The sequence below is a fragment of the Raphanus sativus genome, chromosome 4 (genome assembly GCF_000801105.2).
Source record: "Raphanus sativus cultivar WK10039 chromosome 4, ASM80110v3, whole genome shotgun sequence".
Classification (NCBI taxonomy): domain Eukaryota; kingdom Viridiplantae; phylum Streptophyta; class Magnoliopsida; order Brassicales; family Brassicaceae; genus Raphanus; species Raphanus sativus.
The window spans coordinates 26,868,098-26,894,084 of NC_079514.1; the positions used below are offsets into that span (position 1 = coordinate 26,868,098).

The window sequence follows — 25,987 nt, forward strand, 5'->3', positions numbered from 1 at the left end:
TTCCCGCCAAAACCGGAAAAACGCAATTTCCCGGTAAATTCGGAAAACGTAATTTCCCGCCAAAACCGGAAAACATAATTTTCCGCCAAAACCGGAAAAACGTAATTTCCCGCCAAACCCGGAAAACGCAATTTTCCGCAAAAATTAGAAAAACAAAATTTTCGCCGGAAACGCAATTTCCCGTCAAAACCGGAAAAACACAATTTTCCGTCAAAACCAGAAAACGCAATTTTCCGTCAAAACCGGAAAAACGCAATTTCCCGCCAAAACCGAAAAACGCAATTTCTCGTTTAACCAGCAAATGCAATTTCCCGCCAAAACCGGAAAAACACAATTTCCCGCCAAAACCGGAAAATGCAATTTCCCGCCAAAACCGGAAAATGCAATTTCCCGCCAAAACCGGAAAACGCAATTTCCCGCCAAAACCGGAAAAACGCAACTTTCCGCCAAAACCGGAAAACACAATTTCTCGTCAAAATCGGCAAAACGCAATTTTCCTGTCAAAACCGAAAAAACGTAATTTCCCGCCAAAACCGGAGAAACGCAATTTCCCGCGAAGACCCAAAAATGCAATTTCTTGCAAAACCGGGAAAACGTAATTTTCTGCAAAAACCAGAAAATGCAATTTCCCGCCAAAATCGGAAAACCTAATTTTTTGCCAAAATCGGAAAAACGTAATTTTCTACCGAAACCTGAAAAACGCAATTTTCCGCAAAACCCGGAAAAATAAAATTTTAATTTGATCAACTTGGTCTTAAACTTAACTTATGTCTCAATTCGATCTATTTGGTCTTAACTTAAAAATGGTTTATTATAAAGATGTTGGGTTCATGGGTCAACCATTAATCCATCTGATCCATTTAATTTAATGGGTCATGGATCAACTCAACTCATTTAATAAATAGGTTGGGTTAACCCATGACCCATTAATAGTTAATCCATTTAGGTTATGGGTTGGGTTGATCCATTTGATCCATTTTGACACCTCTAGCCATAGCTAATAAAGTATTTTTCTTGACACCTCTTAACTAATGTTGAGAATGTTGAGAGACAGATATGTGGATCTCAAGAAACCTACTATGTCAGTTCAGCTTTGCTCTTCCTAGTGTATAATGAAGATTTGCAAATTAAGTTAATGTAGGTGTATAATTGCAGAGGTCCTATTTAATGTGAAATGTGTGGATGAATGGTTTCTGTGCAATTCTACAGGATGTTCAAATTCAATTAATGAATCCAGCCATCATACTCAGGTTCAACTAAATAAGGCGGTTCTAATCTGACCGTGCTGTTAATTGTAGTTTGTAGTAACTGGTCCAACAATATGACGTTTACTTTTCTCTATTTTGCAGTCTAAAATTTGATACCACTGAAACAAAAGTTTTGAAACTAAAAAGCTCAACTGTTAAAGAAACTAACCAGACCACGCTTGGTTCCGTAAAAGAGAAATCACTACTTCATTATTGGACTCAAAATACAAATTTTAAACAGCTCATAAACTACTTTGTTGGATCCCTTAGTTGTGATGGACTTTTTTGGAAGACGGAACTTTCTTTGAAGCAGATGTTGCATCACCGTGGCTAGCATCTTCATCAGGTTGAGGAGATTGTGGTGGGACAGGTGGCAAAATTCCCCCTATGGAGATAAAAAAATCTATTTTATTAGTATACTAGTGGTATTTCCGCGTAGCGCCGGGTTCGTATATTTTATTTTTACATGAATTTACAAATTTTTATGATCTTAGTAAAGAAAATATGTTCTAAAATACGAAAATTAAAATATATTGAAAGAAAATAATATTTTCCCTGATTTATTTGATTTTGCTGGTTAGTGATCGTAATGTATTATTTTTTTTGAAATTGTTTTAATTGAAAATGGATTAGAGTAAATAAAAAACTGATACTCATATGAGAGTTAACTTTGTTGGAATTTAAACATAAAATAAAGTTGAGTTTAGTTTAGAGAACATAATTATATTGTTAAGTACTATGTAGACAGTATGTATAAGAAATGACAGCGTTGTGTTAATTTTTCCCAGAGAGATATGTACCCTTATCGTATTTTCCTTAAGAAAATTGGCGTAGGTGATTGAGTGCTTCAATATGTTTGTGATGGAAGACAAACTGATTTGTTCTCTCGACATAGTGTGCTTCAGGTTGTTCTCCAAGCATAACTCCATAAAGTATATGTGACGAAAAACCATCTTCAATGGTTCGGATGCAAAATATTGTAGGTCTATGTTGTAGAAATAGGAGGTGGGGTCCGTATCAGAAGTGTCTCCATCTGAGGTGTCCACGGTTTGGTTGACCCTTTTATTGGGTTCGAAACATTGTTCCAATCTTTGATGAGATGAGGTCTGCAGGAGGTTTGAAGGGGTATCCATTATTTTCCTTTGGTAATGTAAAAATAATATAGATGTCTCTTGAAACTTGTGCTCCAAGCTACTATCCATAGTATCTGGCGTGAACGGAATAGCAGGCGCCATCAAGGCTCTCCCCTTGGCTCGAGCCAACTGGTTCGGTACATCGACAAGACCATCAGGAACAGAATTAACTCTCTGCGAAAGCGAAAGCCAAGCTTCTATGGTGACATGGTGCAGCGATGGCTCGAAAGGGCCTCTTAGAAATGCAAGTGTAATCTGTTTCTTTCCCATTTTTAAACTTGAGTCTCCTTTGAGAGCACAAACTTCAGTGGCCTGTATTTTTTTTTTTTGTTGATAATCAATTTAAAATTTCAGCAAAAAAAAATATAATATATTAAGGTCATAAGCTTTAAATTCGCTTTAAAGTAAAATTATGTTAATTATGTGTAATTATGTATTTTATCATCATAAGCAAATAAAAATACAAAATTATCTGCTCAAGTCGGGAAAATAATCCCAAACCTTCTGAACATATGCTGTTCCCTGGTATCAAATACAAAAATCACATGTAGCCTGTATAAGATCTTCTTGAATCATATGGCGATTGTAAAAAATGTTTTTTTTTTGTTTATGAGTATAAAATCTAATCTTCATATCTATTTACGAAAGTGATTTACATTTTTTGAGAAAGCTGGTAACCAGGATTGTTTTGATAGTTTTGACTTGGCGATTGCAGATCTCAAGAGTCTGCGAAACTCATGGATGCTGATTCTCCGATCTTCATCAACTTCCGGTTCTGCAAGAAGTAATTCTATAGAGTGTTTCAAACCGTTTGTTGCAAAGGTGGAAATTTGATTAAACAATAATTAAAAGCGAGGTTAATATAAAATCATATGAGACTGACCAATTCTGGTTCCTCAGGTGTTATAAACCCATCTTTGGCCATGTAAAAATTCTCGAAAGCTGCTCTTGACCTCTGCTCCCACTGGTCAGAGTCATGCTCCTCCAGTTGACTAACATGTAAAGTAACAACCACAAACTCAGAATAGTTTACAAACCCATCAGTGTTGCTATCTATCTGCAAAGACGGATGTTTTTTTTTGAATATTAAATAAAAACGTGGAAGCGTGTAGTGAGCATACTTACTGCTTGAAGAATTGCAGCTAATCTTGTATCATTGAGCTTCCAGCAAGATCTTCCGCAAGAGCCTGAAAAATGGTTAATGAGTTTATGCATTACTGCCTTGAATCGCTTACTTCTATCGCAAGTTTTCTTTTCTTCTTACCTGCATCATCTCCACAAGACTAATGAACTCCTTCTTGTTAATGTTAATGACATCAAACTGATCTATGAGATCATCCAGCTCATCATCATCAATAGTCGTCTCCAGAACCTTTCAAAAACACATTTCAGTTAAGTAAAAACTCATATGAGTATGAAACACAATCTCTGTCTTTGTTTCTTTTTGATTACCTTCGAAGCAATCTGCTAAGCTGGCTAACTTCAGAAACTGAAGTATGTTGACAAGAGCATATATGTCTATTAGAATCTCTCACACATGCATGTGCTGCAAAACGCGATCAACCCAAATCCAAAAATTGTAAATCTATAAACATAAACATTGGCTATTAAGAATCACATACATAGTGCTTCAGCTGCTGTTAACCGTGCTTATGGCTCCTTTACCATACAGAGAAACTCAGTGATCTGTCAAGTTTCAGAAAAGAACACAGATCAGAAGTATATTGTAAAAGAGTTTTAAAGTATGAATATATCATACTTTACCTGAGGGCAGCAGTGATAATAAATTGGTTAAGATCAGAAACGTTGAGGGGCTCAATTTCCTGTGCGTGAATCACCTTTGATGAAGACACTGACTAATCTGTCCCACCAACTGGAATCTGTAAGGAAATGAGAATGAAAAGGCAGTCAACGAAATAGAATACATACAGTCATTATATCTAACTACATTAAGAAGACTCGCCTGTCAAACTTCTCTTTTCCTCCAGCTGTGCAGAATCGATTGCCTAAACAAACTATTTTTCTGGATCTTGTCTGAATTCTGGTGTTCATCGTCGAAAGATGGGGTATTTATAGTCGACCTTTCCTCCGGTTACTGGGGGTGCGAAGAGGTCGATTGAATGCTGCCCAGTTGGAATAGTGGGATAATTACGCTGAAAATCAGGAGTGAAGCACGTAATAATGAAGGTTGAAGCGTTATGGGAAGGTTAAATGCGAGCTCTTGAATTATCGTCGTGAAGAAGACGATGAGGTGGTGTTCAGAGAAAAAAAAGACGATGAAGAAACCTAGAATATAACAACTTGAATGGGCTTCCCATTTTGATTACGAAGCCCATATGTAATATTTAGCAAAAAAAAACCCAGTCTAAGAAGAATTGATAAAACGCAGATTAAATTTGTGTCTGCCAGGTGTCACAGAAAGCCCTTACCTCCCTGATGACGTGGACGCAGGAGAAGGAAGATAACTCAACTTTATTTATAAAGATATATATATATATATATAGATTTGCAGTTAAGAACTTTATTGGGCTAGACCTATGAGTATTGGGCTAGCTATCCGATGTATATTAGGCCTGTTAGGTATGACGGTTATTAGGTCATACGATATTGTATATATACTTTGTATATGACGTGAAAGATCAATAAGAAAGCATATTCAATTTATTCACATGGTATCAGAGCTTAAATTCCTGAAACCCTAATTTTTGCTTTCTTCTCCATTTTTCTTTCTTTCTTTTCTTTCTCTTCAAGTAAGAGCTTCTTTTCTGCTCGAGCTTGTTTATTAAAGTAGTGATTCTACTGCTTGTTTTGATTAAACATCATGAGTATTGTTAGTGCAAATCGCAGTGGTGATTCTACTGCTATGACACCATATTCGTTGTTCTCGTCTGATAATCCGGGAGCAACGATCACTTCGGTGTCATTAACCGGAGAAAACTACAATGAGTGGTCCTCCGAGATGATGAATGCACTTCGTGCTAAGAAGAAGACAGGTTTTATAGATGACACGCTAGCCAAACCCGACGCAGCAGGAGCCGATTTGGAGTCATGGCTGTCCGTAAACTCGATGGTTGTGGGCTGGCTCCGAACGTCGATCACACCACATGTTCGATCCACAGTTTCGTTTATCACTAATGCCCACGACTTGTGGGAGAACTTGAAGAAAAGATTTTCCGTGGGCAATAGGGTTCGTGTTCATCATCTACGAGCACAACTCGCGGCGTGTCGCCAAGGTGGAGATTCTGTTATTGATTATTACAGAAAGATGGCTGCGATGTGGGATGAGCTTTATTCTTACAAACCTGTTCCTAGCTGTACATGTGGTACAGCAGCCACTTTTGCGAAAGAGAGGGAGGAGGAGAAAGTCGATCAGTTTGTCATGGGTCTTAATGAGTCCCGTTTTTCGACTGTGATTCAGTCCGTCATTGACTCTGACCCTTGCCCTGAGCTGGAACATGTGTATTCACGTGTGATTCGTGAAGAACAGAGGCTGAACACATCAAAACTACGTGAAGCCTCTGACGCAGTCGATTTCACAACACGACGTGACTCCGGGTCTGAACTTTCCATTCGGCGAGACCTTGGAGGCGACTCGAGCTCTGATTCTCGTGGTGGTTCCACCGGAACTCGGAACAGAGAACGCCTTATATGCAGTAATTGTGGCCGAGCTGGACATGAAAAAGCATTCTGTTGGAAGTTTATTGGATATCCTGATTGGGTAACTGAAAGGAATGCTCGCTCTGGAGGAAGAGGAAACAATCGCGGAGGCCGCGGTGGTGGCTTGGGTTCGACAATGGGTCAAGGACGAGCTGCAGTCAACGTGGCTACTGCAACATCACCTCATTCTTCTGTTTTCCAGAATTCACCGCTGAACAGTGGAAAGCAATCAGTATGATGGCTCAAGAGAAAACAGAGTATGCTACAAAAGACAAGCTTTCGGGTAAGCTTACTGGTGACATTATTATCGACACAGGGGCTTCCCATCATATGACTGGGGATCTTTCCTTGCTCGTCGACATTGTGGACACTTCTCCGTGCTTGGTGGGTTTTGCGGATGGAAGCAAAACTGTTTCATCTAGCATGGGCGTGTTACCTATTACAGAGACGATCTTGCTCCACAATGTTCTTTATGTCCCGGATCTCAATTGTTCTTTGATATCTGTTTCTAAGCTTCTAAAGCAATTGAAGAATTGTATTGCTTTGTTTACTGACACTTTATGTATTGTTCAGGACCGTTTCACGAGGACCCTGATTGGAGCCGGTGAAGAACGGGATGGAGGGTATTATCTAGCGGATGTGGCACCGATTCGAGCAAACAGAGTTGGGACAGTTACTGATCAAGCTATGTGGCATCGGCGGTTGGGACATCCGGCTTTTTCAGTGTTTTCAGATTTACCTTTTCTATTTCATGAAACTCGTCTAACCCGAGTCCTTGTGACATATGTTTCCGGGCTAAACAAACAAGAGAAGTTTTTTTGATAGTTCTAATAAAACACAAGCATGTTTTGATTTGATTCATGTTGACGTTTGGGGACCATATCGAATGCCATCATCGTGTGGTGCTAGGTATTTTTTAACCATTGTGGATGACTACTCCAGATCAGTATGGCTTCATCTACATTAAGAAAAGTCGAAGGTTCGACAAGTTTTGCAAAATTTCTGTGCATATACAGAAAAGCAGTCTGGTTTGAGTGTTAAGATGGTCAAAAGCGATAACGGCACGAAGTTTACTTGTTTGGGCTCGTTTTTTAAACAGCAAGGCATCATTCATCAGACATCTTGCGTGGGAACACCGCAACAGAACGGTCGAGTCGAACGAAAGCACATACACATTCTTAATGTTGCTCGTTCTCTTCTCTTTCAAGCAAGCTTACCAACTCGATTTTGGGGTAAGGCTATTCTCACTGCGGCTCATGTCATTAACATCACCCCAACGAAAGTACTTGATGGGCGTACTCCACACGAGATTCTTTTTGGTAAGGAACCAAGTTATGATCACTTGAGAGTTTTTGGTTCAGCATGTTATACGCACCTTAGATCTCGCGACAAGGACAAATTCGGTCCACGAAGTCGTAACTGTGTGTTTTTGGGCTATCCTTTTGGGAAGAAAGGATGGAAAGTCTTCGACTTAGACTCTGAAAATTTTCTGGTTTCACGTGATGTCGTGTTTAGAGAAGACGTTTTTCCGTTCCAAAGTAGGTTGCCTCCGGTTGCTCCAGAAGCTCCAGGAGTTCCACAAAACTTGGTTGATGATGACTGGTTAATCTCACCGCGATATGACGACAGGGGGAGCTCCGACGAACCGTCTGATTCCTCGCGTGAGCCGGTTGCTGAGACTGTAACTTCTGCTCCACCATCTCTCATTGTTGCAGAGACACAAGTACGCACAGACGACGATCCTCCTACAGTCGAGAGTGACTCGATATCTCCTCCGGCACAAACATCACAACCTGCTACAACGGTTGATTCTAGCTCAGAAATTATTTTGGGGCGTGGTCATCGAACGAAACACCCACCAAGACAACTAGATGATTATTTGCTTTACAATGTCCGCTGCAAAGATAATACACTCCCCGTTCTTCTTGAGCCAGAATCAGAGTCCTCTACGGTATCAGGTAACACTCCATACCTCCTTGAACATCACATATCTGATGTCATTTTTTCAAAAGGACATCAAGCCTTCTTGGCAGCAGTATTGGCAGGAGTTGAGCCTAAGAGTTATAAAGAAGCTTTGCAAGATAAAGAATGGCGTGACTCTATGGTTAATAAAAGAGATGCATTTGAAGAAAATGATACTTTCAGCTTCGTTGATCTACCAGAAGGAAAAGAAGCACTTGGAAATCTTTGGGTTCACAAAATAAAATACAATGCTGATGGAACTGAAGAACGCAAGAAGTCTCGCTTAGTGGTTCTCGGAAATCATCAAGTTGCAGGAGAAGATTATTCTGAAACTTTTGCACCAGTGGCAAAGATGAATACGGTGCGTACGTTGCTCAAGCTTATTGCAGTAAACAAGTGGGAGGTTTATCAGATGGATGTTCATAATGCCTTCTTACACGGTGGTCTCGAGGAAGAAGTCTATATGAAAATTCCACAAGGTTTTCGTCACTCAAACCCAACAAAAGTGTGTCGTCTTCACAAATCTTTATATGGTCTCAAACAAGCTCCAAGATGCTGGTTTGCAAAGTTATCAACTTCTCTAAAGGATTATGGGTTTAGTCAATCGTATAAAGACTATTCTCTCTTCATATACACAAAAGATGCGACTGAGATGCGGGTTCTTGTGTATGTCGATGATCTGCTGATTTGTGGGAATAATGATGCTGCTCTTTCTTCTTTCAAATGATATCTAAGCACTTGTTTCCGCATGAAAGATTTATGCAAGCTAAAATATTTTATTGGTCTTGAAGTTTCTCGCAATGATGAAGGGATTTTCTTATCACAGCGAAAATATGCACTAGAGATAATTAAAGAAACCAGCATGCTGGGCTCCAAGCCGGTTAATTTTCCAATGGAACAACGTCATGACCTTGGACGGGATCGAAGTCCGTTTCTGACTAATCCATCTCGTTATAGACGACTGGTTGGACGTCTTCTTTATCTTCTCATTACTCGACTAGATCTTACCTTCTCTGTGCATCTTCTCTCACAGTTTATGCAAGCACCGCGAGAGGCACACTGGGAGGAAGCGTTGCGAGTAGTTCGTTTTCTCAAGGCTACTCCTGGTCAAGGCGTTCTTTTTCGGTCAGATAAGGATTTGACATTGACAGCTTACAGTGATTCAGACTGGAACTCATGTCCGGTATCAAGGCGTTCCTTAAGTTCTTATGTCATGCTTCTAGGAGGTTCTCTGGTCTCTTGGAAAAAAAAGAAACAAGATACTGTTGCTCGATCTTCGGCTGAAGCAGAATATCACTCTATGAGGAATGCGTTAGACGAGATTCTATGGTTTCTCGAGTTACTAAAGGAAATCGGTTTTCCCCAACAAGGGGCAGTACGTTTGTTTTGTGACAGTCAGACAGCTATCTACATTGCGAAGAATCCGGTTTTCCATGAACGTACTAAGCATGTGGAATCTGATTGTCATGCTGTTCGAGATGCAGTTTTGGATGGTACAATCTCTACACCTCATGTGAGCACACACGATCAACTGGCCGATTTACTTACCAAGGCTCTTGGTCGTCAACAGTTTGAACATTTAGTGTCCAAGTTGAGCATTGTCAATCTCCATGCTCCAACTTGAGTGGGAGTATTGGGCTAGACCTATGAGTATTGGGCTAGCTATCCGATGTATATTAGGCCTGTTAGGTATGACGGTTATTAGGTCATACGATATTGTATATATACTTTGTATATGACGTGAAAGATCAATAAGAAATCATATTCAGTTTATTCACAAACTTCCTCAAACTTGACGTGGTCCCTTTCTGCATCTATTATATATTTTTCATTCTGGGTTCTTTATGAAAAATTTAATGGATTAACTTCAAGAAGTGGGTCATTTACCAAGAGGAAGAACGGTTCTTCGGTACGATTCTTCAGTACGATCCCAGCATCGCATGGAGCGGTCATGAGATCCTGTAAAAAAAGTCACCACGATTTCTGACAGCGGAGCACCAAATCTTTGTGTGATGTCTTTAACTGCACATCATATATGCTTCAACACTTTTAAAACATAAGAACAAACAATAGCATGATAGTTTCAATAAAATCTTGAGTTATGAAATCACTTGACAGATGATCCTCAAGACTCCTTATGCATAAACTCGTACAAAAGAAGCCGTTGTTCATCTTCCAAGCAATAACCAATCAGTTAACTAAGTTGGGGTGACTTAACTGCACCAAGTAGTTGATCTCTAACAAATGTTACAAATGGGTCAGAAAATTAAACCATGGAAACTTGAGACTGGAGTGACATAATAGTAAGGACAATGTTGTGTGTACCAGAAATTCTCGGTGACCTTGAAATCCATCAGGGTTAAGACTCTTGACAGGAACTACAATACCTGTGATGGATTTAGTTGGAGTAAGAGTAGTCTCATCGATCGAACATATAAGCAGAACCGAAATCATCTTCTCGTATAACAGAGTTTGATCTGAAGTCTCTGGTTGCACGTTGGAGTTCGCTGAGGGTAAAGCTCTTGACGATCGCCTTTCTAAATATATCCTCTTTCTCTTATGAGCTCCAGATGATGATGATAGAACACTCGAAAGATGAAGGTCGTAAAAGCTACTGCTCTTATCTGCAGAAATATACACAAAGGGTTGACTGAAGTCAAAACTAAGGACAATTGTAAAAGGTGGAGACTTTTTTACTTGGATCACATGAAGATTCTCACAGAGTTAATATCTTTTTTCAGAACTTATCATTTACAGAGAGACACTTGAAATTAAAAATCTCAATATTTTCTGGAAAATTCTACAATGAAAATTAGAAAGGAGATGGAGAGAACGTACACTCAACACGAAATCTGAGGCAAGAACCCATTAACAGAGGATGGAAGTAAACCAAGATTACATGCTTAAAGGGAGAATCTTTGCCTCATCTGACGAACTCCGACTACAATGCCCGACTTTCAAGTCAGAGAGGAGGAGAACAGACTTTGCCATTCTATTCTCCAGAAGTTTTTGGATTAATATGAATATGAGGAAATGGATTCATAAGAGATATGAAAAGAAGATGACTTGGAGATGAGAAATACTGACATAATTATACCCGAGAACACACAGATTCAACGTAAACAATGCATTGGAGACCTCATCGTTGGCGATTGAATTAATGGCAAGGTAACAGGGAGAAGCCACAACTCAAACCGTATCAGAGATTTAGAAGAAACTCAGACGTTTCTAAGCGCGACAGAAGGAAGGAGAGAGACGATCTACATTACTTTTCTTCATTAAAGGTAGGTTTTCGCGGACACGTGAACACAAGCGCGCAAAAAGGAGAGAAAAAGAGCAACACTGAAAGCGCGTGATATCCACTAATTCAGTCAACTCGCGACACGTGGCAAGAAAGCCCCCACCCTAAAAAGAGACGTGGATGGCTTGAGAGGGCAAAATTTTTCAACTTTATATATATAGATTAGTGTTTGTTATGTAAAAAAAAATATTAGTCAACCATATAGTAGTATTTATTATCATATGTTCAAATGCATTACATAGTCCGAGTGTTATTATATGTATGCGGTAGAAGTGGACAGGGAGAATAATGGGACTAAAAAGGAAGTTACAAAATTCAATATTACTAATTGTTAGTTATTAAAATGGCAGTTTCTATATTTAAATGACAGTTTATATAATAAGTAGTTTAAAAAAAAAACTAATGATTAGACACAACTTTTTTTATCAATTGGTCATGTTCCAAATTTAATAGTATTGATAACTACGGAAAGCACCACGATAGCTTTGTATGAACTATGAAGAAGAAGCCCATATTCGTTTGTGACCATTGTGTGGTATGATGTTATTGGTATCTTTTTTTAAAGGATTTTTTACATTAAGAGACATATCATGACTTATCAATTACATCAAAAAGTACATTCCATTTGGGACACACTTTGTAATGTTGATTTGTCTATTTTATCCTTTTAACAATTCGACCCGACTAATTTTGTTGTGAACTCATTCATCTTCGTACGGTTCTGTTTTCCTCAATTGTCTCGAAAGTTCAAGTCCAAATCACCAATCATGTAGATCTCATCTACAATCGACCCTCAGATGCCATTGGTGAACCTGTTCGAACTCGGGATTCGCCGTGCTGGCCGTTTGGAGTCGTAGAGTGAAGCTCGACCAACAACAACTCGTTTCTCTATCCAGATGTTCGTTTAGACATTAAAAGTACAAGTCATCTAGATCATCATGTGAATAAGTTTTAAAATTTAGGCTTAATTTTAAAAATCAGCTGACTGATCCAAATTGAATCATCTAGATGGATCTGTCAAAATGGTATAATGTATATTATACCCATATATAATATACAAAGTACAATCTTAAATTTGATATCACTTTGTCACTCACGAAAAATGACAAATCTGACAGTCTGATGAGAGGTCTGCTCCAGTCAAGATACACAGAAGATTGGGAGCAGATAGTCAAAATCCTTACAGATTTTAGACAGGATAGCATAAGAAGATTTTTTCTTAGATACACTTTTCAAGCTGCAACCCATACGATTTGGAGAGAAAGGAATCGTCGTAAACACGGTGAAAAGGAGCTCCCTTACACTCACCTGATCAAAACCATTGATAAAAATGTAAGAAATAGGCTTTCTACTATAAGGAGGCAAGGAGATCATAAAATGGATGAAAGACTAGTCACATGGTTTGGCGTTAGAAGCTGAATTTTAAATAGAAGAATTGTCTATTGTTTTTTCATTTCACGAATAAAGTTACATCAAATGTAAAAACGTTTTGGATAAATAAAATTTTACACTTATTTAAAAAAAATGACAAACCCACAAAAACGTGTTTTCCACCAAAATCATAAAATATATTTTTTTGTCAAAACCGCAAAAATACATTTTCCAATCAAAATCGCAAAATGCGTTTTCTCGTAAAACCGCGTTTCCCGCTAAGACCGTAAAAAACATGCTTTCTGCAAAACCCCAAAAATGTGATTCCCGCAAAAACCGCAAAAAACATTTTCCGCTAAAACCGCCAATATGTATTTTTCGTCAAAATTGCAAAAACGCGATTTCCCACTAAAACCACAAAAATGCATTTTCCCGTCAAAACCTAGGAAACATGATTTTTCGCCAAAATCGCAAAGAACGTTTTCCCGCAAAAAATACAAAAATGGATGTTCCTGCCAAACCGCAAAATCGTGATTTTCCGCCAAAACCGCAAAACACCTTCTCCGCAAACCACAAAACATGTTTTTCCGCCAAAACCGCAAACATGTATTTTGCCGCAAATATCGTAAAATACAATTTCCCGCCAAACCGTAAAAAACTCATTTTCCCGTCAAAATCGCAAAAACGTGTGTTACTTATCAAAACCAAAAAACCCGGTTTCCCGTCAAAACCCCAAACCGCGGTTTCCAGCCAAACCGTAAAAACGTGTTTCTCGCCAAAACCGTAAAAAGTGTATTTTCCAGTAAAACCGGAAAAAGCATTTAACACCAAAACCGCAAAAATGTGTTTTCCCACAAAACCCCTAAACGAGATTTCCTGCTAAAACCGATAAAATGCATTTTCCCTCCAAAGACCTTTCATTCACTCTGATTAACGCTACCCGGTCCACTCAAAATTGCTCAGTAGTGCTTCGACACTACCGTAGCTGGCGGACCGCTAAAATTCGTTTTCCCGCTAAAAGCGCAAAACATGTTATCCCGCCAAAATCGCAAAAAAAGAAACATTTTTTTCCACAAAACTGCAACATTGCGTTTTCCGTCAAACCGCGTTTTGCGGTTTCCCACAGAAAACTGCGGTTTCCCACAGAAAACCGCAGTTTCCTACCAAAATCGCAAAATACATTTTTTCCTGCAAAACCCCAAAAACTCGTTTCCCAGCAAAATTGCAAAAACATGTTTTCCCACCAAATCCGCACAAACACTTGTTGCCCTTATACTCCAAAACTGAAAAAGATCACAATTTTTGTAAAAACGAAAAATTGTGTTTCCATAAAAAGTGCAAAACTTGTTATATATATATAGTTAAAATTAATATGAAGCATATGATTAAAACAAAACGAGAATATTTAAGTCATTTGTTTACTAAACTCATCTGGATGGAAATGAAGATAAAGAAACAAACATCAGATCCATTTAGATGATTCATATAATGAACCATCTGGATGGACAAACAAACAGTCCTATAAAATCTGAATTGATCATTTGGATGGATACAAATGGATCATACAGATGGATCATCTGAATGAAGATGAAAGATGGTGAAACGAATAGCCTCTATTTGTTTTGTTATCAAGAAACACTATCTATTATGTAATACTCTCTTCGTTTCATAATACTTGATATTTTACTTTAGTGCGCAAAGATTAAGAAAACAAGATTTCTCCAAAAAAATATTCTAAAGATACAATTTTAGAATCAGTTAATCAATAATAAAAAAAAAGACCGTTAAAACTAATTGGTTACAGTTTCCAATAAGTTAAAGTTAACCTTAAAATCTCAGAACTTCATCTAACTTGAAACAAAATTATCCTTCTAAGACATCATCTATATTGAAACATAGGGAATAATACTTATAAAGGAGTTACGAAAGATGAGATGGGACCACTCTGTGTTTTATGTTTGCTAAAAATCTATGTTACATGGAAACAGAAGCGGGTACATTATAAACTTATAATTACGGAAAGCACCACAATAGGTATGTATGAGAGAGAGAGAGAGAGAGAGAGAGAGAGAGAGAGAGAGAGAGAGAGAGAGAGAGAGAGAGAGAGAGAGAGAGAGAGAGAGAGAGAGAGAGAGAGAGAGAGAGAGAGAGAGAGAGAGAGAGAGAGAGAGAGAGAGACTTGTGAAGTGTTTTTATTTATTTCAAGTACATACACACTTTTATTTATAGAATGGGGCAGCAGAACATACACATGACTAGGCCTGGACAAAAGAACCGAACCGGAACATCCGAACCGGAATCGAACCGAAGACTCTCAAATATCCGAATGGTTCTACATAATGTTATATATTTTCTTTTATTAACTCAAAAAATAAACAATAAGTATAAATCTAGCTATATAATAAACAAGTAAATTATTATGTGAAAAAAGTAAATATTATGTAAATTGAGATTGATAAAAACCAAATAATTAACCGTTCAAATTACCATATTTATTCATTCTTACAACTAAAGTCTTAAATTTTATGAATATAACAAAATAAGAATAGTATATGAGAACCAAAAAGGAAAGAAAATAAAATTAAAGAGAAAATCAGCAAATGGTGATAGGTAAACATTAATCTAAATACTTTTCATTAAATTATTTTATCTTTTTAATGTATTATTTACATTATATGTTGATATTTTGGTGTAATTTTTTAATTTAAATATGTGATTTACACCGTTTGAACTGTTTTTGACATTCGTAACTATAACAAATTATTTGATTTTCTTGATTTGCATCTTTCCTTTATGATCTTCTTGATTTGCATTTATTTCACTTGATATGTACCGTTTGAACTGTTTGTACCATACGAACACATAGTGTGGAAATAAAGTTTAGTCATCTTCTCTTTAAAATTGACAACGACATGTGGGGCTGATGAGAATGATATGAGAAAATGGCAAGTGTCTTTGGATATTATCAAAATTCTGATACTTTCTCTTAATTATCCAATTGTATGGTTCTTGCACATATTTGACCATCTACTAGATGCATCAATCAATACCATGAAATACTTAAACGGTCCGTACGGTTGGTGGATCAGCCCATATATATTACCATGTATTTTTTTCTAAAAATATTGGTGATTCATTGCAAATCATTGCATGATCCACCCGACCATTCTCACTCCAGAAAATACGAAATAAATTCATGTTTTCGAAGTCATCATGTTGAATTTGAAAGGTATCAATTTCCGAAACAAAAGCTGGCTAATCAATAGCATTCATAATCATGTCCTCAAGGTCTGAGGAATCCGTCTCGAAGCGGATTGAGGGGATCATCATGTTTCTCATACATGAGACCACCCAATGTAGTCATTCCATCTCAGAGTGAAGGGTTGAGAGGCTTCTATTGCACACACGTAGTCTGAAAGATATGATACCCATGTGATTCTTGAGACTCCACCCTAGACTACTAACACTGACATTACCGATCCATGAAGTATCGATTTGGCAAGTTGTATTTCGAGGTATCCAAGGGGGTATTGTCTCGGTACCTGAAATATGAGGGACGTCATGATCCCCGTCTATTTCCTCCTCTTTTTGATTAGCTTTTCTCCAACTTTCTGCTTCAAGAAAAGATAGTTGGAGGGAGTTGATCGGAGAGATGACTTTTCCATTAAAGAGTTTGTCATTCCTTATCTTCCGAATGTACCAACAGATTCAAGGGAGAATTTTGAATTGTAGCTCCAATAGAGACACCCCTTTTCTCTTCCAAAACAGAAAATTTTGAATGTCTAACTTCAGTTTTAAAAGAGAACGACCTATAGATTGTTCTTGAACTATATTTTCCAATTAAAATTTATAGTTTAGTGATTTATATCACCTTGATTGTAAATTGGATAACATGCATATTTTTATTAATATGTTTTGATAAAATTAATTCTTATAACATTTTTAGTTCTTGATAAAAATTACTTAAATAATACTAGATTAACAACAAACAACACTACAAAGAAACTATCATAAAAGGCAGTTTCTTATCCTTACACGCGAAATTTGAAGTTTTCATTTAGATAATGAAATATATGAAGAATCTCCGGTAATTTAAATTGTAATATACTCCCTACATTTCATTTTAATTGTCATTATAGTTTTATGCACACAAGTTAAGAAAACATGTGATTTATATATTTGCAAAATAAAAACACAATTACCTATAAACCTAACCATATTTCAACCAAAAGAAAAATAAACTGGAGAATCTTATTAATAAATTTTACATTGAAATTCTAAGACGACACTTTTTGAAACGAATTTTTTTTTGCACAACGTCAATTAAAATAAAACGGAAGGAGTATTGTTTTAAAGGGTGGATATGGTTTTGAAACGAGAACAATTGCATGATTTTGCAACTAACTTTGTAAAATACAGAGAATAAAGGAAAACTTCATAACTTTTGTGCTCACACATGCATCCTAGACTCAAAATACAAGGACAAATAGTCTTACATTTGGTACTCAGAGTCAATCACTCTTATTTGTCCACATTAACACATAGTCACATGTTTAGTTAGCAGAATTTTAATGGAGTTTGTTTGAGTTGATCAAAATAGAAAAATTGTCATAGTAACGATCAGTGACATAACCTTAACTCAGCCTTAGATTAAACCCACCACGACTACTAAAAAAATAGAAAACTCCAACCACATCAATTCCGCCACACACAAAAAACACTGTAGCTTCACTAGAAAAGTACGAATCTACAACCAAATTAGTCATCATAGCGAAGAAACACCGTAACTTTCTGAAAAAGTACAAAGCTATAACTACCACTTAAATTATCACAATAAATATAGGAGTTTATTGACTGAATAAACCGTTTACATTAAATAGGATGTCAATATATATAGAGAGGAACCTAGAGCATGATAATTAATGAAAATATACTACTTTACATAATAGAGAAGATCCTAAAGTAATGATTATATCTGATGGGAATCAATGAAGATATGATTGATCCTTAATATCCTCCCCCCCCCCTCAAGATGGTGGCCCTTTTGTGACACCAATATTGTTCGTGATGTGGAGGATAGTTGTCGTGGCAGAGGTTTGGTCATAGCATCAACCAACTGATCTTCAGTAGAGACATGAACCACACGTAACACTTCTGGCTGAACATGTGTCCTTATAAAGTGATAGTCCAATGCTACATGTTTCATACGGAAGTGAAAAACCGGGTTTGCACATAGATATGTTGCACAGACATTGTCACAGTTATGACTGAAGGTTTTGATTGTTTAACACCAAGTTCTTGCAGTAGTGAGTTGATCCATATGAGTTCCGAAGAGGTGTTAGTGACTGATCAGTATTCCGCCTCAGTGGATGATTGTGCTACTGAATTATGTTTCTTGGATGACCATGAGACTGGATGTTTGCCAATGTAGACAATGTATCCATTTGTGGAGACAAAATCATCTGTGTTTTCTGCCTAATCTGCATCAGATAATTCATGAAGTGTGAAGGTGTTACCTCGTTGTAGATAAATGCCATTGTCTGTTGTTCCTGCCAAGTAGCAAATAACTTGCTTAACTGCATTCCAATGATCCATTGTTGGTGTGTGCATATACTGGAAAGTCGATTAACAACATAAGATACATCTGGTCTAGTGAACGCCAGATATTGCAGACTTCCAACAAGTTGCAGATACTCCTTAGGATCATGTAGTGGTGTTCCTGAGTGAACCAACAATCTTGGTATAGTCGTCATTGGTGTGTGCACTCATTTGGCTCCAAGCATATTAGTGTGAGCCAGAAGATCAAGCGTTTATTTGTGTTTGCTTAAATGCAGAAAAGAGTTGGTATGCCTTGCTTCAATGCCAAGAAAGTAATGAAGTGGCTCATGATCTTTGACTGAGAATTGGTTGGTAAGCGAGAGTAATGTTTTCTGGAGCAGTTGAGGATCATTCCCTGCGATCAAAATATCATTCACATATATAAGAAGGTAGACAAGAGAATGACCTCTCCTCATGATAAACAGGGATGTGTCTAAGACCGAGTTTGTAAAACTAGGCAAGAAGATACAATTGTAATTCAACATACCAAACCCTCGATGCTTGCTTGAGGCCATATATTGCTTTGCGCAGACGGCAAACATGATTTGGTTTCTCTTGATCAACAAACCCCGGGGTTTGAGTCATGTATACTTCATCTATAAGGGTGCCTTGGAGAAACGCATTATTGACGACTAACTGGTAGATTGGCCAGTTACACAGTTGGTCGCGATCCCAAGCACAATGCGGATTGTCGTCGACTTGATGCCTGGACTGAAGGTTTCTGTATAATTTAGTCCTTATCATTGATTATAGCCCTTGACAACAAGTCGAGCTTTGTATAGAGTGGCAGTACCGTCGGGATTGTACTTTGTGGTGAAGATCCATCAATATCCTAGGAGAGTAACATTTTCGGGTGGATTAGATCCCAACTGTGATTTTCTATATGGGCATTGATTTCAGCTGTTGCAGCTTTCCGCAAATGGTCATGTTGTAAGTCGTGGATGATGGTTTGAGGTTCAGTGTCTGCTGGGAAAGTGGCAAATATAAGGTATTTCTTGTTAGGTTTGCAGGTTCCTGTTTTAGCACGAGTGTGCATAGGATGTGTTTGCAGGCTGTGGTTGTGAGAGTGGGTTTTGTGGTTTTGGTAGAGGTGGAGGTGGAGGTGGAGGTGAGGACGATGTCGATGATGAAGAAGATTGGGTTGAATTTGGTTGATCGGAGGCAGACAAATGCAGGTTGTTTGTCGGTTGCGGAGTTAAAGTATTGTGGGTTTGTTGGGCTTGCTTTTGTGAAGTGGTTTATGTTTGGGTTTGATTTAGTGGTATAGGGTTTATCTGGGCCATGGGTTGCGGCTCATTTTCATTTGGAGCAGTGGGCTCAGATATGGGAGAAAAAGAAAAGTTTGGTGGGTTTAGGACGATACCTGAGTGTGATGTGGGTTTGACTGAGGCGAAGTTGATGTCGTACGGTGAATTTCCGAGCGTGGGGTTCCTGACAATGATGTCGGTGCCGTTGTCGGAATCACAGAGTGGAGTGGCCATGACAGAGAAGCTTGAGCAGTGGAATCATTAGTTTGTGGTTTCGTCTTAAGCAATTGAGAGAAGAGAAACAATGTCTCGTCAAACTGAACGTATCGTGAGACATAGAGTCGACCAATCAGAATGTGCAAGCACAAGTAAGAACTTTGGGTAGGAGAGTAGCCAAGGAATTTACACAGAGCCAATCGATCTTCTAGTTTATGTCGATTGTAAAGTCTGAGCCATGGGAAGATAGCACAACCAAAGACTCGTAACTTGTTGTAATTCGGAGACTTTCCAAATAGCTTCTGAAACAAAGATTGCATCGAGAGTAGTGGTGTGGGTAAGCGGTTTATTAGATAGATGGTGATAGAGAATGCATAAGGCCAGTACGTCTTGGGAACTGGAGATTTCGCAATGAGTGTAAATCCTGTTTCAACCACATGACGATGCTTTCTCTCTGAGATGTCGTTGTGCTCTGGTGTGTGAGGTGGGGACGTGTAATGAGGGATTCCAGATTAACTGAAGAACTCCTTTAACGCAAGGTATTCTCCACCATTGTCCGAGTAAAATGTACCAATGTGTTTTTGCTGATTGTTTTCGATTAAATTCTTGAAAGAAATCACTGTTTCTTTAACTTGATACTTCTGTTTGAGAGGAAAGAGCCACGTATAGTGATTTTAGTGGTCAATTATCACAAGATAGTATTTGGAGTTGTCTAAAGAGGTTATGGGAGAGCTCCAAACATCTGAAAATAAGTATTTATTAGGTCTGGTAGAAATGATTATAGACTGATAAAAAGGTAGTTTATGGCTTTTATTGATTAAGAAGTCAGTGCAAGACAAAAGATGTTTGAGAAGATTTAGAAAATGGAAGGCAAAAACTTGAGATAACATTGTTTAAAATTGAAGATGGATTGCTAGAGTGCCATGAAGATAGAGTTGCTCTTGAGCTTGGCATTATTGAAGTGGCTAGACCCTGAGGGACTGACTGCAGCCACTCGTAAAGTTTAGCTTTAGCTTTGCCTGATATTAATGGAACCTCCGTTCTCAGATCCTTCACCTGAAAGTTGGATGGGAAAAATCCAAAAAAGACTCCATTAGAGTTACAGTCGATAGACTGAGATAAAGTTCTTGTTGATGTTTGGAACATAAAGAATTTATGTAAATCTAAAGAGCGAGTTTTAGTGGAGAGAAAGGTTGAAACAGTTTGCTGAATGGGCATAGTTGAGCCATCAGCTATCATGACGTCCGTACCACCATTGTAAGGCTGATGGAGAGCGAGATGTTGAGATCCAACGTGATGTGATGGGTTGTTCCACTATCCATCCATTAACCAGTTTGTAGCATTGTAGGGCACAGCAGCAGTATAGTTAGCTCTCGGATTCCATGGAATGAATGATTTTGTGGCATCTGGTTCTGGTTTGGGTTGATAGGTTTAAAGTTGGGAGCATCTCTCTGCACTATTTCCTTGGACACCACAAATTTGGCAGCAGCCAAGGTAGGGGCGAGGTCATATGTTCTCGTACTGATTCTGTTGGTTTAGTGCCGGCTGTGATTGTTGCTGCCATGAAGTGTTGTTGTATTTATTTTGGAGATTTTGGTTTCAGTAGTTGTTGTTGTGTTACACTGTTGAACTACGTTTGTTGTGACTGGTGCAGGTGAGAGAATGGTGTCAGGTGCAGAGAGTAGCTTAGCTTCATGATTGAGTAACCTCTCATGGAGCTGTGTGATTGAGAGAGGAGCATCTCTGTCTTCAATTTGATCAACAACAGTCTTATACTCGTCTATAAGTCCATCCAGAATGAGATCAATCTGATCATCATGATCGACTGTTTTCCCTAGTATTGTGAGTTGATCAAGTCTAGTGGTGATACCTTGGAGATAGACATCAATGGTTTTGGTCTCCTTTTTCCAGTGTTTGAGTTGTCTTTAGTTTTTTAATGTGCCCACAACTAGGCTTCGCATAGGTGGCAGCTAGTGTGGCCCAGACTTCAAACCAGGAGGAAGTGTGTGAGATGATAGGCTGTAGGCTGGAGGAGATACAACCACATAAGTCCCACTACAACGAAAAAATCATCACAGCATCGTGGGATTCTTTGCTTGTCCTTACATTTACATAGTATGTAAATATGTTGACGTATTTTACACAAGATAGACTCAATAAATTGGACTACATCTTGCTTAGTCTAGTGTTTTAGATAGAATGGTGTAGCACCATAGACATCAATGTAATACTAGAAACTCACACCAATAGCTCACATGTTTTGATAGAAAAGGCAATCCGAAGTAGGCTGATGTAGATACAAATTTTTGGTTGGTCTTTGAGAACAAAGAAGAGACACATGTTTAGCGAAAAGCCCATCAGAAAGAGATGTTAAAGGTACAATCAGGCTTATAGATTGAAAAGCCTCGTTAAGCAAATGCTTAGTAATCAAGGCACCGGTAGTAAACCCTAAACCCTTTTTGGGTCTAACCCTAGCTTATATACTTCCGTTACTATTTCTCTCTCTCTCTCTCTCTCTCTCTCTCTCTTGGGACCAGAACGAAACCCTAGAGGAGTCTGACCATGCGTAAGGTCAAAGGCGGCGATCGCTTGGATAAGTATTATCATTTGGCCAAGGAGCGTGGCTTTCGTTCTCGAGCTTCTTACAAGCTTCTCCAGATAAATGCAAAGCACAATCTCCTCCACAGCTCGAATGCCGTTCTCGATCTCTGCGCCGCCCCCGGTGGTTGGATGCAAGTAGCAGTCGAGAAAGTTCCCGTGGGAAGTCTCGTTCTAGGTATCGATCTTGTTAATATCGCTCCCGTACGTGGCTGTGTGGCTATCCAGCAGGATATCACGCGGACCGATCAGTGCAGGTCGAAAATCAAGCAAGTGATGGAGAAACATAATGTGTCGGCTTTTGATCTTGTTCTGCACGATGGTTCTCCGAATCTCGGTGGTGCGTGGGCGCAAGAGGTTATGAGCCAGAACGCTTTGGTTATTGACTCCTTGAAACTGGCCACAGAGTTCTTAGCTTCAAATGGTAACTTCATCACCAAGGTATGTGTCTGAAAGATTCTTGATTTCGTATTTATCTCTGAACTGAATTTCTTTCTTCTCTTAGGTTTTCAGGTCTCGAGATTACGAGTCTGTGCGGTACTGTCTTGGGGAGGTACTGATTACTTCTTACTCATCTGATAGGTTCTTCTTCTTGGTCTTACTGGTAGTTACTTGTTGGTGCAGCTGTTTGATGAGGTAAAAGTGTTTAAGCCAATGGCGAGCCGTTCAAAATCTTCAGAAACGTACCTGTTGGCTTTGAGATACAAAGCTCCTGCTAAGATTCCATCTCATCTACTCGATTACAGACAACTCTTTAACTATACAGCAGAACCCAAGAAAGTGGTGATGATCGCTATATATGTGTCTTGCATAGTGTGTTTTGATGGTGTTTTTTCTGCAACTCCCACATAATACTTCTTGTTGTGTTTTTTTGTAGGTGGTGGATGTGCTTAAAGGATCAAAACAGAAGAGAAACCGTGAAGGGTATACGCACCATTATCCACTATCTATTAAATCTTCTTGTTACATGTTATATTAAGTGGGGATTTATATATATATATAGGTATGAAGATGGAGAGTCAGTTTTGAGGAAAGTTGCATCTGCTGCTGAGTTCATATGGTCCGAGAAACCTATTGAGATTCTTGGCATAGTTACTTGTATATCCTTTGATGATCAAGCCTCTCTACCTTTAAAGGAACATGACTTGACTACAGATGAGGTACTTATTTCTAATTCTCTATATACGATTAATAATTAGAAGGCTTTGAGCCTGTTCATCCCCTAGGACGAGACCTAAATCATGTTAAATGTTTTCTCATTCGAATGAACAAATGACCTAATAACATGTGTCCCATTATAGTCTTGCCACTATATCAACTTTTTGTCTTCTTCTAATTCTTCATAATGCGATTAATTAATAACTAGGAGGCTTTGAGCTCGTACATCCTCTAGGACGAGACCTTGACTATGTTAAATGTTTTCTCATTCGGATGAACATGACCTATTATACTATTTTTAACTAATCCAAGAGTTAGCCATTATATCAACTCTTTGTTAGTTCCGTATGTGATTTTTTATTTGACTTGTAACTTTTTACTCTCTTTTTTTTTTTCTGAATGCAGATTAAAATTCTATGTGAAGATCTTCCTGTTTTGGGGAAGAATGACTTCAAGCATATCCTCAAGTAAATAAATGCTTCACTTACTCCATCATGGACCCTTTTGTTTATCTAATATTTTTCCAAGAACTTTGTAGAATTTTGTTTCTAATGAAAATAGCTCTTTTGTCTTGTAGATGGCGAATGCAAATCAGGAAAGCTCTAACTCCTGAGAAGAAACAAGAAACTAAAGAGGCTGATGTGGCAAAAGAAGGAGAAGAAGAAGACGAGGATGATAAGCTACTCAATGAACTGGAAGAGCTGACAAACACAGTAGTTCGCAGGAAGAAGAAACGTGCAAAGAAGCTTCTCGCAAAACGACTTGCTAATGTTACTGATGCACAGATACATGCACTTGAAGATGGCTATGTAGACCATGAATTGTTCTCTCTTTCTTCTATCAAGGGAAAGATAGATCTAATGGCTGTTGACAATGACCAAGATGCTAACGACAATGCCTATGAGAGTGACAAGGAAGAAGCTTCAGATGACTACAAAGACAGTGACATAGATTCTGATGAAGAACGTCAGAGGTCAGACCCTTTTTTCTATATTGCTATTTTCATGATATGCCACTCTTGGAGTGTGGATAGAGTCTTGCCTCATTCAAGCTCTTCCTTTACTCCTTTATTCATCTTGCTGTTTGATCCATTCACCAATCTTCCCTTCACGTCACTTGGTTTAGTTCTTCCTATTGGTTGCTTGGTTCTCATTTAACAAATACATTGCTCAAATGTTTGTTTCATCGATCTTTTTTTTATTTTAACATTATACAGAGACACTGAAAAGATGGAAGAGGTTTTTGATGAGGCATACGAACGGTATATGGTGAAGAAAGAAGGAAGCTCTAGGAAAAGGAAGCGGGCTAGGCTGGCCAACGCTGAGAAGCTGGAGGATGGTGATGGAGAGGAGGAAGAGATGAGTTTCGATTACTATTTGGACAAGGATGAGTTAAACCCTCTTGTGGTAGCACTTGGTGATGAAGAGGAAGCGCAAACAAAGGAGGACGTATCCAACCATTGGTTCAGTCAGAATATATTTGTAGAAGCTGTTGAAGAAGGAGACCTTGGAACTGAGAAACAAAGCAAAACTTTGTCTAAACCCTACCGAAAGTCATCCAAGCAGACAGAGGAAGACGATTTTGAGATTGTCCCTACCCCAGAGACGGATTCAGACTCATCCTCTGATGATGATGATGAAGCTAATACAAACAAGGCCGAGATATTGGCATGTGCCAAGAAAATGCAAAGGAAGAAGCAGAGAGAAGAGATGCTTGACGATGCTTACAACAAGTACATGTTTGATGACCAAGGCTTACCCAAATGGTTTCTGGACGAAGAGAAGAGGCACAGACAGGTGGTGAAACCCATTACGAAAGAAGAGGTCAATGCAATGAAAGCTCAGTTCAGAGAGATAAACGCTCGTCCGGCCAAGAAAGTGGCAGAGGCCAAGGCGCGGAAGAAGCGAGCCATGGAGAAAAGATTGGAGAAAGTGAGGAAGAAGGCAAACACAATATCTGACACAGCGGATATATCGAACCGCTCAAAGGACAAGATGATAGACAAGTTGTACAAGAAAGCGGTAGAGACAAGGAAGCCTAAGAAAGAACTTGTTGTGTCTAAGAAAGGAGTTGATGTCAAGGTCGGGAAAGGTCAGAAGAGAGTGGATAGGAGGATGAAGAGTGATGCTAGGAAGCGTGGAGGAGGCAAGCCCGGTAGGAAGGGGAAGAAGAGTGTCTAGAAAAGACTAATGTTTTTTTTTTTAAGTTTTCGATCAAAGTGTAAGACCAACACTATGAAACTCAAGCATTTTAGCCTTTTATTTAACTGGTGGTTTTACTAAATAAAAAAGAAAGAGATTCAAGAGAAACAAACTTGGGACGCAAGTTAGGCTTGCTTGGGAGAGTTAGAAAATGGGTCTTGCTCACAACACAATAGTTCTTGCTACATATCAACACGCAATTCATAATTGTAACTTGTCTAGTTCCTTGTAATGCGAATATTTGTGACATATCTCTCAACAAACATTTTAGAACATTTTTGAATAAGGTTTTCTAATT

General features: G+C 38.5%; 2 protein-coding genes across 2 annotated transcripts; both read left to right on the top strand.

Annotated features, from left to right (window-relative positions):
• Positions 1–8,891: 8,891 nt before the first annotated feature.
• LOC130511250 (secreted RxLR effector protein 161-like) lies at positions 8,892–9,623 on the top strand. Its single transcript, XM_057008157.1, has one exon. The coding sequence runs from the start codon at positions 8,892–8,894 to the stop codon at positions 9,621–9,623; it is 732 nt and encodes a 243-aa protein (XP_056864137.1).
• A 12,546-nt stretch (positions 9,624–22,169) lies between these two features.
• Positions 22,170–25,749, top strand: LOC108840955 (uncharacterized). The gene is made up of 8 exons (XM_018613753.2): positions 22,170–22,771; positions 22,836–22,883; positions 22,955–23,113; positions 23,208–23,254; positions 23,334–23,490; positions 23,894–23,955; positions 24,066–24,461; positions 24,705–25,749. The coding sequence occupies exons 1-8, from the start codon at positions 22,295–22,297 to the stop codon at positions 25,666–25,668; spliced, it is 2,310 nt and encodes a 769-aa protein (XP_018469255.2). The 5' UTR covers positions 22,170–22,294; the 3' UTR covers positions 25,669–25,749.
• The last annotated feature ends 238 nt before the right edge of the window (positions 25,750–25,987 follow it).